At 36.5% G+C, this 17,207-nt stretch overlaps 1 protein-coding gene across 4 annotated transcripts in view; it reads right to left on the minus strand.

The window, feature by feature from the left end:
• SPINK5 (serine peptidase inhibitor Kazal type 5) overlaps positions 1 to 17,207 on the minus strand; it is a 69,479-nt gene that overhangs the window by 35,635 nt on the left and 16,637 nt on the right. For all 4 annotated transcript variants that reach the window (XM_033406841.2, XM_033406842.2, XM_033406840.2 and 1 more), the window contains 9 exons: positions 14,117 to 14,244; positions 12,346 to 12,412; positions 8,745 to 8,872; positions 7,271 to 7,352; positions 5,017 to 5,144; positions 3,478 to 3,559; positions 2,245 to 2,369; positions 1,726 to 1,807; positions 1,253 to 1,380 (listed from right to left, as the gene is read on the minus strand). In XM_033406841.2, the coding sequence (XP_033262732.2) occupies positions 1,253 to 1,380; positions 1,726 to 1,807; positions 2,245 to 2,369; positions 3,478 to 3,559; positions 5,017 to 5,144; positions 7,271 to 7,352; positions 8,745 to 8,872; positions 12,346 to 12,412; positions 14,117 to 14,244 (950 nt within the window). The remainder of the gene's footprint in view (positions 1 to 1,252; positions 1,381 to 1,725; positions 1,808 to 2,244; positions 2,370 to 3,477; positions 3,560 to 5,016; positions 5,145 to 7,270; positions 7,353 to 8,744; positions 8,873 to 12,345; positions 12,413 to 14,116; positions 14,245 to 17,207) is intronic.

The following is a 17,207-nucleotide window of genomic DNA, read 5'->3' on the forward strand; positions in this document are numbered from 1 at the left end:
CTGGGCCGAAATTTCCATCATTCTCATCTTCTCTGGGCCTTAATTTTTTTCCATCTATAACTTGGGATAATACAGAACCCATTTCATACGGTTGTTGTGAAGATTAAATGAGATTGGGTAGCAAAACCCAAGTATATGCCGATTATATGCCAATAAATGTTGGTTATGATAATTATATGGTCATCGTCATGACTTCCATCTAACAGATTTTTTAATGCTTCCATGGCTCACTTACACTATGGGACAAATCTGCTGGGTTGTATTGCTCTCCACTAGGGAAGACGGAATGACTGAATCCTTTCAGAGATTCTGGGCATCTAGAAAATAGAGTATCCCTTGGGACAAAGACTTAAGGAATACAGCAGACTCTGGTTTGAGAGGACATACCATGTTGTCTATTCTAAAGTCATACTTTAGTCCCCTGTAAATGAGGTATTCAACTCCTATACAACAAAATCATCATTCCTGAAGCAGCCTTTCTCTAACTATTGCAGAGTTCATCTTCATGTTGTGCCCAAATCTGTCTCCCTATATCTCTCATCAATTTTAATTCTGTTCCTTGAGGTCACACAGAACAAGTAGAAATAAAAATCATGAACCAACACAAAACAAAAATTCCTAAAATTTGCCATGCACCATAATGATATCAATATATTACATGTAATCTCATGCATTTCCTCTTTCAGCTGATAATCCTTCAGAAAACTAAAAGCAATTAGTATGGTTGTCATAGAGTATTCTCTTCTCTGAAAAAAGGATTCGGAGTTCTTTCTGAAATGTCCTGAAATTATTCTGCATTTTTTATATCACAGTAGTTATCATCTGAAAGCTCTCCACTTGGTTTTGGAGTTTTTTGTGTGTTTGTTTGTTTTTTAGTTCATTTAAATGTGACACACAAGAAGAGGAAAACTGGGCTTCCCTGGTGGCGCAGTGGTTGAGAGTCCGCCTGCCGATGCAGGGGACACGGGTTCGTGCCCCAGTCCGGGAAGACCCCACATGCTGCGGAGCAGCTGGGCCCGTGAGCCATGGCCGCTGAGCCTGCGCGTCCAGAGCCTGTGCTCTGCAACGGGAGAGGCCACAACAGTGAGAGGCCTGCGTACCGCAAAAAATAAAAAAAATTTAAAAAAAAAGAAGAGGAAAACAACACTGAAGTTTTACACTGAAGAGGAAAACGCATTATTCATAATTGTTGGAAAACTGCCCTTAGCAGTTCCCTGTCCCCACTGCCTCAGAAGCCCCAAGCTCTACTCACAAGAGAGCCTCACACATGAAGCAGAGGTTGACGTGCTCCTTCCCATCTGGGCCCTGGATGGGGTTGTTCTCTCTAGTGCAAAGAAGATGTCCATTCTTCATGGATTTGCGGTATTCCCTGCACAACTCCTGTGAAATCAAGGAGGGAAGTTTGAGGTGTTGAACACGGGTTGGATCAGATTGCAAAAACTGCTCAAGTTTATACATTTTTCTTAAATGGCGGTCAGCACTTAGCAAATTTTAGAATAGTTCTTAACTTTGAAGACGTGAATATTTTTAAATGATAAAAGTTACAGACCCTCAACCTAGAATAGTCACATATGCACATGTGTACATGCACACATATAAACAAATACACAAACCACAAACTGTATCAATGTTTCATACAGTTTAAGGGAATTTATGGGTTCCCTGAACGCCATCTATGGATCCCAGGTCCATATGCCTCTGACTTGTTGAAGAAGGTCCCCTCACCTCAAAGGAAGATGTATTCTCAGATTGCCTTTTATTTTTTGATTCATCTTCCCTGTTTTTCTTTTCTTTTTTTTCTGCTTGGCTAAAAAAGAGTGATTTAAAAAGAGATGAGTAAGTATCATAGAATCTCCAGATTGAAAGTGATCTAAAATACTCAAATATCATTCAGTTATTACAGTTATATATATTATGAACCATGTATGAACTGATGTACTGTTTGGCATATTGATATGTTTGCTAGTGATCTGTCGTGTTTTCAGATGATTTCATATCCCACTCTGCAAGGGTATGATCCTTGTTTCATGTCATTTACACTTTCACGGGAACTCAACCAGTGATTGATATGCAGGAATCATTCTTTGACAATTATGACATTGTGCAAAAATGTGTCACAAAAAAATGCCATTGATAAGAAACAAACACAATTTAAGAAACAAAATAGAATAAAGCTCCAAAAAAGAGAAATGAAGCAGAAAGGACAAAACCCTCCCTCATTTTCCCAGCAGCAGCTCTACTCACAGCATAGTCGCACACATGGAGCAGGGGCTGTTATACATTTTCCCATCTGGGCCCTTGGTGGGGTTAATCTCTTTGGTGCAGGGGAGTATTCCATTTGTCATAAACTTGAGGTATGGTCTGCACGGCTTTTGCCAAGATAGAGAAGGTAATTTGGACACACGTTTTATTCCCATTCAGAGCAGAAGTTTGAAGCATCTACATTGGTAGAAACTAATCTTTGAGCCCAGGATTTTAGTTGTGTTTTCTCTCAAATATAAAATTCAATTGAACAAAAAAAACCCTCGTGATTTGCTAAGAGATGGAAACAAATAAGACATAATAGGATGTATAATAAAAGAGGTAGATAAGTAAACTCCACTATAATCTAAATAGAATAAAATAAGTGCAAACATACAGGTACAAGAAAATCTGAGAACTGTTGGGACCATGAAATCTGATTGTGGAAATCAGGGAAGATGTCAGGGAACTAGGATACTTTGAGTGAGACTTTGAAGAGTAAATAGGATTTTCCTGGTTAAGAAATGGATTCAGAAATACACATTTTAGATTGCTAAAATAAGCTGAGAAGCACATGTCAGAAACTACATGGCCTATAGCAGAACATGAATTTCTGAATGACGGTAAGGAGCCAAATAAGAGAGTTAAGGAGACTAAAATGCATCCTTTAGTTGATAATGAGTTATTTGTGCATTTTAAGAAGAGCAGTATTATGATCTAGTTAATATTTTGAAACTACTCCAGCTGTGTTAGGGAGGATGGTTGGATAAGAAAAAGAATAGAACTTAGAGGGAAGATTAGGAGACTTTCATCATCTAAAGAAGAAGTTAACGGTAACTTATATAAAGCCATGAAAATGAATATTGTAATATTTCAAAGGTAAAAACTATGTTTTCTGTGTGTGTACAATGTATTTTAAACCCAACTCAGATGTGAAATTTCAAAAATTCACATGTAGAAAATATACACTAAGTGTCTCAGGAAAGTGGTAAGCAAAAGCTAGCATAGTCTGTAAATGATGAAACTAGAACTAGAAATCATTTTTTTTCAGACTGCAAATAAGTTCTTTTTACTGTACAGAGTTAGTCTCTGAAGCAGCAAGAATTGATCCACTCCCATATCATTCATCTCAATGTCATCTCCAGATTGAAAGGTTAAGGTTTTCTGGGGATTTTTGCAGGGCAATATTCCAGCCTTTAGGCTCTTTGAAGTGTGTTCAAATTACAGTCTACTCACTGCATATGAGTCTACTCTTCCAGGTTCTCTTTTACTTCTTGCTTTTGCTTCAGCCTTTTTCTTTTCTTCAGCTTTTGCTTGGCTGAATTAGAAAAAACAAAACAAAACAAAAACAGGACAGATCCATAGGACCAAACACAGTCAATGGTTTCTCCACATTTCTGCATTGCTAATCTGTCCTCCCTCCTGAAGAAGGAGCAACTTTGCCCCTTTATCACTACATACTAATGAGAAGCAACAAAACAGCCTCCAGTATAAGATACCAGAACTTCTTCATAGTTTCTGCATAACACTGAAATAAAGATAGCGTTACTTGTGGATTTGGGAGACCTGCTTTCTGTAAATTACCTTTTTTGGCTGTGGTCAGAAAAGGAACATCATCAGTGTTCATCAAGGAGATATCAAAACTAGTACCGTGGGCTTCCCTGGTGGCGCAGTGGTTGGGGGTCTGCCTGCTGATGCAGGGGACGCAGGTTCGTGCCCTGGTCTGGGAAGATCCCACATGCCACAGAGTGGCTAGGCCCGTGAGCCATGGCCGCTGAGCCTGCACGTCCGGAGCCTGTGCTCCGCAATGGGAGAGGCCCCAACAGTGAGAGGCCCGCGTACCGCAAAAAAAAAAACAAAAAAGAACTAGTACTGCGGTGACATTACACCTGGAGCCTGAAAGTGGCCTTAATAAAGCACATTGACTGGTCCCCTTGTTTCACAGAGACAAGGTGAGGTGGTGAGGGCTTTGCTTATAATCTCAGGATATGACAACAACTAACCCAAATTTCTCCTCTCAAGTCTATGTTCTGTCTACCACGTCGTGTATGCCGTAGCTTTATTAATTCAGTTTACCTGTATTGCTTACTCATGGCTGTGTTATCTGTAAGAAAATGTAGGATGGGTGGAAAAATAATAATTTCCATACATTGATAAACCAAATGAGCCAAATTTGCTTTGTACAATGGAATTGCATGGTATGTACAGTTAACTGATGGTATTTCAACCATACCTGGTTGTCAATCAAATTACAAAAGACCAAAGATTCTAAATGTAGTCAACTACTTAATCTGAACTCAATCAGATAAACTGAGTACAGTCCCAAATTTTGAAACCAAACTCAGTTATAACTTACTGAGAAATGTCACATTATATGAAGTAACATTTACTGTAATTTAATAAGAGTTCATGGTTGTTTCATGGGCAACTTCAATAATCAGTTTCTGCAGTAAGTGTTAACTTTGGGTCTTTGCCTCTCTGGAAGATGAGATGCCTATAAACTTGTACAACGGGTTCACAATATGAAGCTTCAGCAGTAGGGAGAATTTGATATTTGCGTAAGTCAGGATGTTCCAGTGCTAAGAGAATGAGTGTCGGGGCTAACAGACATCTTGGCATAAATGCTCTAGGTACTTATTCCCAGCTCTATTACTTACATTCTCCATGTAATTTCCTGAACTCCCTTCCCAGTTTGCCCATCTATGAAACAAGCTAGTTCTATTAGATTACTGTAGGTTCCCTTTTCTCTTCGACATTCTAAAACTCTGTACTCACTAGAAGTCTTGACACATGGAACACAAGTTGCCATGCATTTTCCCATCTGGGCCACGAATAGGGTAATTTTCTTTGGTACAGAAAGGGATTCCATTCATTGCATGATCCTGATACTCACTGCAGAGTTTCTGAATAAAGAAAATAAGACAGTTTAGATATGGTTCTCTATAAACTTTAGATACTCTTTATCAAAGATATTGGAAAAGAGGAATTAAGGATAAAAAAATAAAACATTTAGGATGTATAATTGTCCAAAAGCTTTGTGATATTTCTCTTGTAAGATTCATCCATTTGGGGCTTCCCTGGTGGCGCAGTGGTTAAGAATCTGCCTGCCAATGCAGGGGACACGGGTTCGTGCCCCGGTCCGGGAAGATCCCACATGCCGTGGAGCAGCTAAGCCCATGAACCACAACTACTGAGCCTGCGCTCTAGAGCCCACGAGCCACAGATACTGAGCCCACATGCTGCAACTACTGAAGCCCGCACGCCTAGAGCCCGTGCTCCACAACATGAGAAGCCACCACGATGAGAAGCCCGTGCACTGCAATGAAGAGTGGCCCCGGCTCGCTGCAGCTAGAGAAAGCCTGTGCGCAGCAACGAAGACCCAGTGCAGCCAAAAATAATTTAAAAAATAAATTAAGATTCATCCATTTAAGTGTTCAACAAATATATTAAGTTAAAGGGATTAAATATGAATGTGATTTAGCGCTTTTATGTCAAGTGAAAAGGATAAGGAATTGCAATATAAAAAGCTAAGGGATATGACACATGTCTAAATTAAGTATGCACTAGCATATAGGAAAGAATGATCCAAGGAAGTTCAGAGAAGAGCTTATATTTGAGTTGTATCTTTAGAATGTGCCTAGGAGAACAGTGTGGCAAAAAAGTCCTCCAGGAGGAATTATGATATGCAAAGACACAGGCATAAAAGAATACGTTATTTTGAGATAATCTATTACAGTCAGGAGTATAGTGGCTAAAGAATTAGCAGGACACAAAGAGGAAGGTTTGGGAACTCGTTAAAAGGAGACCTTGAAGAAAGTCAAAATCAGACTACTAAACTTTGAAAGGACTTTGGACTTTATTCTTAGGAAATGGAAAACAATATTTATAGCAGAGAAGGACCTAATCAAATCTTTGTTTTAGAAAGATTATCCAGTCGGATGTGTGGAGGGTTTAAGTGACTAAAGACTGAAGCTAGGGAAACTATAGAAGAGAAAGAAGGAAGGAAGGGAGGGAGGGAGAGAGGGAAAGAGGGAGGAGGGAAGGAAGGAAGGAAGGAGGGAAGAAGGAAGGAAGGGAGAAAGGGGGGAGGGAGGGAAGGAGGGAGGGAGGGAGGAAGGAAGGGAGAAAAAGAAAAGGAAGAGAGAAAGGAAGGAAGAAATTGAAAGTGAAAGATAGGATAGTTGAGGGACATTTAACAGCTAAAATTAAAAGGACTGTGTAACCTAGGACTGAAGGAAAGAAAGCAGTTGAAACAGGCCTTAGCAATTAAGATATAGTTACATGAAGGCAGAAGGTGGACTACGGGAATGAGCTATTTTATGAAACTGAACTACACTTCATAGAAGGTGGGATAACTCTAAGGAATAAGTTAAATAGGGTCTCTTTAATGGAGTGAAATGGTCCAAATACACTCTAGAATACCTGTAAACATTAGATTTTCATAATGCCATTGGTTCATGGAAGTATTTCCTACTCTGTGAAAACAACATGGAAGAATAATTGAATCTTGAAGATTGAGGAAGATGTTGGCTAGAAGTATAGAGAACAGGCAGGATGCTAATGTATCAATGCAGAAGAAAGCTATTAGGTATCTGTGCTAAGATGACAGCAGTGGAAAAAAGGGATGACTAGTTAAGAGGTGTTTTAAAAGTAGAATGTCGTATGATTTTAAAAGGATCATATTAAAATTTTACATTGCTATTGCTTTCAAAATGAAAACCCCAAAACAACTGTCACACATTTGAAGAATGTATATCAGCTTTGAATTCAGATAAGCCTTGATATATCACCTTCATTCAGGAGTGTAGAACTGTTTTTATTAATGTGCCTTAATTTCCTCCAAATAGAGCTGAAAATTGTAATGTCATAAGTATTCTAAATCTTATAAAATAGTAACTAAAAATTAGTCTCCAGAAACCCATTAGTAGTGGAGGAAAAATAAATAAATATTGAAAATGCATTCTAGAGTAAAGTACACACATGCACACCCTACAAAAGTCGTAACTGAATTGATCAAACTAATCCTCACCTCAGTTTCTCTTTTAACTTTTTCTTTAGCCTTTCTCAGGCGTTCATCTGCTTTATTTTTTTCTTCTGAAAAATGCTGTTTGCTGGAGTAAGAAACAAAAATAAGGAAGTGAATATAGATGTTTTGAATCTTCAAGCTACAAAATGGTCATTTAGATGCAAGTGGAAAAAAACAGCTAAGTGTTCCTGAGTTTTAGAACAAACATTTTCAAACCACCCTAAAGCCCCTTATGAAATTGAAATCTTCACCATTTCCCCAAAGAACCCCTTGCATTTTGCCTTTAAGTTTGCCATTTCCTTCCACTGTAACAATCTTTTTCTTTTTTTTTTGTCATCTTCCCTTTTAAACCTCCCCAGCTTAAATTCTACCTTCTTTAAGAAGACACCTCATACCTCAAAGTGGAAATGAGTTCTACATCTTTCAGTGTGTTTTCATACTTGTATATTCTTCTCTTATAGGACAGTTTTCATTCTGTCTTGCAATGTGTGTGTGTGTGTGTGTGTGTGTGTGTGTACATCCAAGGATTATTTTTGCTATTAGCCTTAAGCTTCTTGAGAGCAGGGATCTTTGTCCATACATTCATTCATTCACTTATTTATTCAACATTTGGTTAGTAATTATTTTTCAGCAAGCATTGGAAAGCACTCTGGGCATATAGTTCAGTAGTTTACAATATAAACACATACCCTATCTTCTTAGAACTTACAGACCAGTAGAGAAGAGTGACAGTCAACAAATAGTACTAGAAATAATTATACAAATACCAACTATGATGACTAGTATAAAATAAAATTATCAAGTGTTATAAAGATTGAATTTAATTAGTGATTTTAGGAGATTTCATCCAAGGAAGGATAATCTTGAAATGCAAACCATAGAAGAGACATTAGCTGGCCAAAACAAGAACTGGCAGTCAGAAAGTGTAGGAAAGAGCTCATAGAGTTCAAGGATCTAAAAAAAAATGTGATGAGACCTTTCCTGAGCCATCTTTATAAGTGCCATAATTTATATGTTGTGGGATTTGCTCTTCCCCCAGGGTCAGATGTCCAAGATGAAAAGATAGAGTTAATCCAGTTCACATATGAACATGGATTTTTTTGTGGGCATCCCATCTATTCTGCCACAATGGGGTAATTACTGAAGGAAAAGAATCAAAGTCCTAGTGCCTGCTTTTAACCCTCATTCTGTACTATGACTAGCTCATAAAAAGGCCTACAAAGGTCATGGGAGAAAATGTAAACAAGTATTTTGTAATCCAGTCATCCTACTGGAAATTAGAATCCATTTGTATTAAAAAAGAAATGTATAGCATTAGAGCCTACTTATTAGGTGGTATTATGATTTGTAGAGGACATAAAACAGCTCAAAAATTCTCAACAACAAATATTCCCATGAACATTGTTCTTATTCATCATTTTAGTCACTCTCCACTTCACCTTTTGAGTAACTCCAAAGAAACCACATCTATACTTACAATATTTCAGCACACAGGGCACATTTGTTGCCATGCATCCTGCCATCAGGGCCACGGACTGGCTCACTCTCCCGTGTACAAAAAAGTCTTCCATTCCTCACTTGGTTTTCATATTCCTTGCAGAAATCCTTTAAAAAGACAAGTAATTACATTTAGCACTTTTCTATTCTTTAATCTAGAAAATGTGCATCATGGATTTATAGTCAAAGAATGTCATATCTAGAAAGTGTTGGTGAACACACACAACGTATTAATGAGAAATAGTAATTACATTGTCAAATTACTCGGTACCTGTATATACTATGTCGTGTATTTATTAAAAGGTAAAAGATCCTAGGAAAGAATAAGGCTGAGCAAATACTTTCTAAAATCAGATAGTTTTTGTTCACTTTCAAATCTATGGAAAAAGATAATAAATAAAAGATCTGTCATGAGGTTCCAACAAAGACATAACAAAACACAGCAGCCAAGACAAAACAAAAGTGTTGCCAATGAGCAGAATATAGAATCTGTAAGATGAGATACTTAAGAGCTACTTAATATGGAACAAGTCAAGAACAATTTTACTTAGTTTGCAAGGAAAAAGGAATAAGATGGTATCCAACAGCATTATGCTTACTCTATTTGTTTCCTCTGTGGATCTGTGGACCATTTTTATATATACTCTGCCACCTTTATCAATGTTCATTTCTAACACTGCAGGTGGAAACCTCAGGAGTGAACCTAATTTTCCTTCATTACCCACTTAGAAATGCAGACCATCAAGACTAATCTTTATTTAGAAAACCTAAAAATGTTGTGACTTCCTCCCAAAATTCAGAAGAGGTTTATACACACAAATTTCCTGATTGATGCTTGAATTCAGTATTTTCAAGTTTCTCTCTGTGTTTTGAAAATTCTATTTGATAAGGGCCATATATATGTGTGTGTGGGTATGTGTGTATACAAAAGTTATATTTAATTATATATGATAAATATATATATAAACTTTAAAACACTATACCAAAACACTACTTGAGAGCATATATTACTATAATATAATCTATAAAAATGCTTCCTTCTCTGTGGCCTTTTTCAACTGTATGACCCTCATCTTCCCATTTCAGCTAATAAAACGTGAGCATAAAGAGTATGGTTTATTCACTGCCGTATTATTTACAATAGCCAAGACGTGGAACAACCTAAGTTTTCATCAGTAGATGAATGGATAAAGAAGATGTGATATATACATATATACAATGTGTATGTATGGATGGATGGAATATTATTCAGTCATGAAAAAGAATGAAATCTTTCCATTTGTGACAGTATGGATGGGTTGTAAAGGGTATTATGCTAAGTGAAATAAGTGAGACAGAGAATGGTAATTACTGTATGACTTTCCTTATATGTGGAATCTAAAAAAACAAAACAAAGGAACAAATAAAACAGACTCATAGATACAGAGAACAAACTGGTGGTTGCCAGTGGGGAGGGGAGTGGGGTGGGGTAGGGGAAATAGGTGAAGGGGATTAAGAGGTACAGACTTCCCATTATAAAATAAATAAGTCATGGAGATGTAATGTACAGCAAAGGGAATATAGTCAATAATATTATAAGAACTTTGTATAGTGACAAATGGTATCTAGACTTATCATGGTGACTGTTTTGAAATGTGTGTATATATATATATATATATACAAAATCAGTGTGATGTACACCTGAAACTAACATATTGCATATCAATTATACTTCAATTAAAAATTTTATTTTAAAAAAGAGTGTGGTTTGGAGTCAGAAGGGAAATTAAACTGTGGCTCTAACTCACTGGGAGACCATAGCAAAGTCACATCACCTTTGAGACTTCAGTCTCACTACCAACACAAAGGCAGTTTTCAGAATAGCTGCTCTTTAGGACCTTTTCTAGATCTAGTATTCTCTGATTTTAAAAAATATATAACTCACACTTCATTAGGACACTTTAAAAGAGAATCTAATGAGGAGATATTTGTCTTTAGAGGAGTAATGGGTGTGTTCCGAACTTCCTGGTTGTAACAATCTAGGAATACAGACGCAGAAGACAGTCACCTGATAATCACAGTGTGGTAATAAAATTGATGCTCAATGGTTCCCATAAAAGAAACAATGATAATTTCAGTTTATAAGTTGTGATTCATCCAAGGAGATTCTAAAGAAATGCTGTGTGATCAACCCACTGACAGGTTAATTATGGGGCAAATATTGCGCCATCACAATAATGCAGTCCTGTTCAACATAATCATGTCCAATGACCCCACCAAAACAATGATCCCAGCCACAGACAAAAAGAAGGAAAAGTAGCTGAGGCATGATGAAAGACAAGGGAAAAGAAACTCCCTGTTTATGAAGTAATAAAATGTTGAATATCACAAGATGACCCAAAGTGTTATACTGAAATTTAACAACCACCACAACAAAATTGCTTTTCAAATCTCAGTGAGTGTTGAACACATTATGGATAATTATGAATGCTCTGTGTTTCTTAATTTAAATTCTGAATGCCCTATTTAGGGTGGGACATTTGTTTCATTGAATGGCATTATGAAGTGGAAGTTCAGCTCTTAAATACCAAAAATTGCACCTGTGTCTCCCCTTAGGAAAACATATGCCCTACAATCCACAAAAATAGTATCTTTTTATTAGCACCAAAGGGTGCAGGACACAGAATCAGAATCCAACAGGAGGGTAAAATTGAGATCATTTACCCAGCCTCCTTATTTTACTAATAATGAAAATTGAGACCTGGACAGAAGAGATGAGTTGCTCAGTTTCACACACCCAGAGAAGGACTAAAACTCAGGTGTTCTGACTTTTCAACAAAAGACTACTCATTACCAAAGTAGCTGCTATCACTTTCATTGAAAGTAGGGTTTAATAACCTTGGTGATTTAAGAAATCCAGGCTGTGTTATCTACAATGCATATTCAATTAACGAAAGGAATAATTTTTTATACTAGATTGAAAAAATAAATCATCAAATAATTTGAAAAACCTTAATTTTAAGGTTATTTTAAAAACAATATCAATAATTGAGGTTTTGTTTAATCAGAAGCATGACCTTCATAATTGCATGCCTCTCTGAACATAATAACCATAATGGAAAAATGAATAACTAATTTGCATCAGTGGGAATATACATGAAATACACCAGTGGATATACTGTTTAAAAGATTCTGGAATTATTTTCAAGTTATTCCTGTCAAATTTATATTAAGTTGCTTTTTTAACTAATTTATTCAAAGCAAAAGTAATTTACACTAAGTCAAAGAGAAGTCTGGTGGAAACTAAGCAGAATTTAATTTGCATAAACTTTGTTTTCTCTTGTTTTTTTTAAGCAAGCAGAGTATTTTGAGCTTTAGGTGGGAAATGCTATTTTAACTTTGAATCTAGTGATTAATATACTTAGGAATATTATACTAGGAATATTGTACTAGGAATTCAACTTGGGAAACTTTAAAATTAAGGAGAAAAGTTCAATGTAATAATGAAGAACAATGACATGATTGAATTACCTTAAAGGTTCAAGTATAAATTGTTAATATTTATGTCCACAAGAACCAAATTGTGTTGATGAGAAATTTACCTTTTCAGCAGTTCGTCGAATTCTGGTTTCACCTTCTCGCTTGGCATTTTCTTCAGCTTCTTTTAAGCTGTTAAGAAAGGAAAATAGTTGGTCGGTTTATGACTTTATCATATCTTCAGTGTCCAGTTCTGTGCTAAGCACTTCCATATCCTTTGCTCAACTTGCTCAACCCATCCACTTACATGAGACAAGCTTTGCCTGTCTTGAATGTTTGAGCCAGAAAATTGCCAAAGATAAGGATGGGTGTGAAACTGACTCACTGACAATCAATTAGAAGCCTTGTTCTGTAAAACTGGATGGGTGTGACTCCTTGATTGACACACAAGATTGTCAGGAAAACTTGCTTTAACAGGAAGAACCAAGAGCTTTAAAACAATGCTGTGACAAGGATGAAACCAAACTAAGCATTTGAAGTACATGTTGTCATCCACACCCTTATGCATAGCTTTTTTAAACCTTGTAAAGTACTTGTTTGCCTTCATGTAAAAGCACCCTTGTCAATAAAAGCTACATTGAACTGAGCTTCTAAGTCCTTTCAGATCTATTATCTAACTGCAGTTCAACTTGGAGATAGACAAGACTATCTTAGTTCTACAGAGGAAGAAACCAACCAGGAGTCAGGGAGGTCAGATTCTCTTTTTTAGCTAGCACATGGAAAGAAACACAGAATCAGAATTAGGGCAGGTTTGAGCACTAAAAGTGCATGCCTCCTAGATAAGAAAGTGGAAATGAGGATGATTTCCTGTCTGGAAACCAGTTATAATAACTATTTTTAAACCTGAGAGGACATGCCCTTGAATTCCACACAGCATACTATAATTTTCAAAGACAGATGTGAAGTCCTTTAATCTGTTAAATCTTTCTCTCTCCTGATTTTAAAAATCCAGTGATATAAATAGAGCACTTTAAGGCTTGCTGACAAACGGATTAGAGAATCTATGCTTTAACAGTCAGAATATTAAAGACTCTGTGGATCTTACTCATATCTGTGTCTCAGTGCTCAGAGCAGTGTCAGGCACTGAGAGAAAGATTAACCCAACAGTTCTTCCCTTTCATAAAGTCCCACCTTTTATACAACTAATAAATTCGGCCACATGACATTATTTTAAATTAGACTGTCATATTCAGTGAGAGTATCTATACATGCCTGAATGAAGCAGTACATGTCAAATGACTGACTTAGATTATTCCACAAGAGAGCACCTTTTAAATTTTGAAATATTATGCCTTATAAAACACTGTGCATTTTCAAGTCATTATAATTAAATAAATTAAATAACTAGCATAACCGCTTTATCTACTCCTTTTTTTTCTTTTTTTTTTTTTTTGCGGTACGTAGGCCTCTCACTGTTGTGGCCTCTCCCGTTGCAGAGCACAGGCTCCGGATGCACAGGCTCCGGATGCGCAGGCTCAGCGGCCATGGCTCACGGGCCCAGCCGCTCCGCGGCACGTGGGATCTTCCCGGACTGGGGCACGAACCCATGTCCCCTGCATCGGCAGGCGGACTTTCAACCACTGCGCCACCAGGGAAGCCCTATCTACAGTGAGAGGCCCGCGTACCGCAAAAAAAAAAAGAAACTTTATCAGATAATATGAATTAAAAAGAGAAGAAGCCACTCTGGGAGCAAGGCCCATTTCACCTTATAAAGACAAAGGATAACATGCTTGAGGAAAAGGACTTTATCTCTCTGTGGAGTGGTTCTCAGGATAGCAACCAAGTACATTCTCATCAGGTCCACCTGCTGGCCAGCTTGGGGGTGATGATACTTACAATAGCTCAGCACACATCACACACTTATTGACATGTGTCCTTCCATCAAGACCAAGAACTGGTTCATTTTCCCTTGTGCATCCAAGTCTTCCATCCTTCACATAAGGCCGAAAATCACTACATATATCCTGAAGAACAGGGAAAGAAACTTCACATTTACCATCCGGATGGTAATGCTTACAACACCATTTTCAGAAATTTTATACAGCCCAGTGCCCCTCTGCCTAGTGCACACTAGCTACCTAGAGCAATGCCAGTCATGTAAAAGTAGGTCAGTAAGTACTGTATAATTCACATGGTTAACTATAGAACTCGTTTACTTGTTTATTCATTTATTAGTAAACGTGGATAACCTATGATGTGTTAGAACAAAGGTAGAACACAATCCTTGCCCTCAACTTGCTCACAATCTACTGGGTGATACAAAGAGACATTTAAAATACAACGTGCTTCAGAGAACTGTATTCAATATCCTATGATAAACCATAATGGAAAAGAATATTAAAAAAAAGAATGTATATCTGTAACAATCACTTTGCTGTACAGCAGTAATTAGCACAACATTATAAATCAACTATACTTCAATAAAAGAGAGAGTTACAAAAGATAAAACAATGTTACCTTCTCACTGTTTTTCTTTAATTATGGAAAATGTGGCTTTTTATATAAATAGGTTATTTATGTTAACATGTAAGGGGTTTATTGTAATTTAAAATGAAAAATAAACATATTTTTCAAGTTCTCAGTTTTTACTCCTGATACAATAAATATCTATAGATATAACTCACATAAACAAAGCTCCTTGGGGTCCTCAATAATTTTTAAGGGTTTAAATGAGTCCTAAGACAAAAAACATTGAAAACCACTATCCTAGAGTAATCCTACTTTCCAAGGATAAATGTATTTGTGATTTTTTAGGTATCTCCCTTTTTTCCCTAAGCATATAAAAGCAAAAGCATATTTACACACATATACATATATTTATCTTTTTCTCATAAAAATAATGCTATACAGCTAAAAAAAATACAATGTGCTAATATCCTATGATAAACCATAATGGAAAAGAATATAAAGAAGAATGTGTGTGTGTATATATATATAACTGAATCACTTTGCTGTACAGCAGAAATTAACACAACATTATAAATCAACTATACTTCAATTAAAAAAGACAAAAAATATAGTTTAAATAAATCTAAAGAAAAAAATACAATGTGCTAAATGTCTTGATGGGGGTAACCTCACTCACTTCCCCTATTATCACAGGCTCACAGAATTTTAGCATAGAAAGAAGGTGTTAGCCCAACTGAAACGTTATTTGGCAACTCATCATTGTGACATAAGCTAGATATTCTGATTCAGAGTTAACTTGAACTTAATTTCTATCTAAAACCAAAGAATATGGTTCAGAACTTAATTTCTATCTAAAACCAAAGAACATTGCAAAACAAATTTTTTGATGTCATTATTGTCATAACAAAAATGTCTTTATTATAGATTTGGAAAACTTAGGATATGGACCTGTGACTTAGTATGGCACACAATATCAAGAATAAAGTAGGATAGACACAAATGTAAAATAAATTTTTGAACCAGAAGATTACACTGAGGAACTCACCTAGAAGACAATTAAAAAGGAAAAAGAATTTAAACTAGAAAAGAAAATCTATGAAACATACCCCACTCTTCATGTCATATATTTAGGAAGAAGTTAAAAATAGAGTGAAAACAGGTTAAGTCATGGCCATATGTGCTACCCCATTCACTTGGTTGTTCATTTATTCCTCAAAACCCATTACCCATTTACTAGGCTCTAGGCATTCCACTAGACTGTGACACAGCAAAAAAAGAGAAAAGGAATATGTACTCTAACGGATTTACATTCGTTAAACAGGGGAAGAGATAGACAGTAAATACAAAAACTTTAAATTATAACAAGTGCTATGAAAAATAAACTGCACGATATGATAGCACCCAGAATAGGGGCTATTTTAAATATAGTGTCAAGAAAGATCTTTCTGCAAAGGTAACATTTGAGGTGAGATGGCATTAATGAGGAGGAGCCAGGCATTAAAGACTTGTGGAAAGAACATTCCAGACATGGAGAACTGCAATTGCAAAAGATTTGTGATAGGAACTAGATTCTCCTGTTTAAGGGGCAGAAAGAAGAGAAGTGTGTTTGGAGCATAAGGAAAAAGCAGGAGCGTAAGGAAAAGCTGCTGATTTTCTCTCAAAAATCATTTCTGGAGAAATTGCAGAAGCATGGGGATAGGGATCCAAGCAATCAACTTGGGACCATCACTCCTCTCCCGCTTCACCAGTGAAACCAACAGCAGCCTACTAGGTCACAGATGTTGGCAGGGTGATGGACAGATCAAAAGCCCAGCTGGGAGGTGATGAAAACAGGTGTAAGCATTTACTACTCCACCTCCTCCTCCTCCAAACCCCAAGGGCTGGTGGATCACAGCCTACAGAGAACAATTCTTCCTGATGCTGACAATTTCTGAGAGCTTACAGATGGATTCTTGACATGGTGAAGTGGCAGCAAAATGGAGTTAACACTGGTTCTAGAACCTTCAGCTCTGAGTCTTATCCTTTGTCCTCTCCTGATACTTACCAGGAGAGGCAGAGGCTGAAGCTTGGCTTCAGTATTTTCTAACTCACCTTAGCAGAAAAAATTTACTACAGAAAAATTAAAAAGCCCATAAATATTATAATAGGATAAGAAAAGATACAAAGCAAAAGTGAGTAAGAAGAGAGCAGAAGCAAAAATATTAATATATAGAATTCAGTCCCAAATGCATCATAAGTAACAAAGAAGGACATTACATAAAGTAAAAGGAAGAAAAGAACAAGAAGGTGTAATAATCATGAGCATACATTCAATAATACAGGCTCTGTCAAGTGATAACCAATATAATTAAATAAATCAATAACTGGTGTTAGAGTTTTTAGCACACACTTCTCAGAAGCTGATATATCAAAGGAAAATTAAGGAAAATTAAGGAAATTAAGGAAAAAATAAAAAAAAATAAAAAATAAAAATAAAAGAAATAAAAAAAAATTTTAAGAAAATTAAGGAAAAAATTAT

Source organism: Orcinus orca, chromosome 3, assembly GCF_937001465.1.
Source record: "Orcinus orca chromosome 3, mOrcOrc1.1, whole genome shotgun sequence".
In the NCBI taxonomy this organism is placed as follows: Eukaryota; Metazoa; Chordata; class Mammalia; order Artiodactyla; family Delphinidae; genus Orcinus; species Orcinus orca.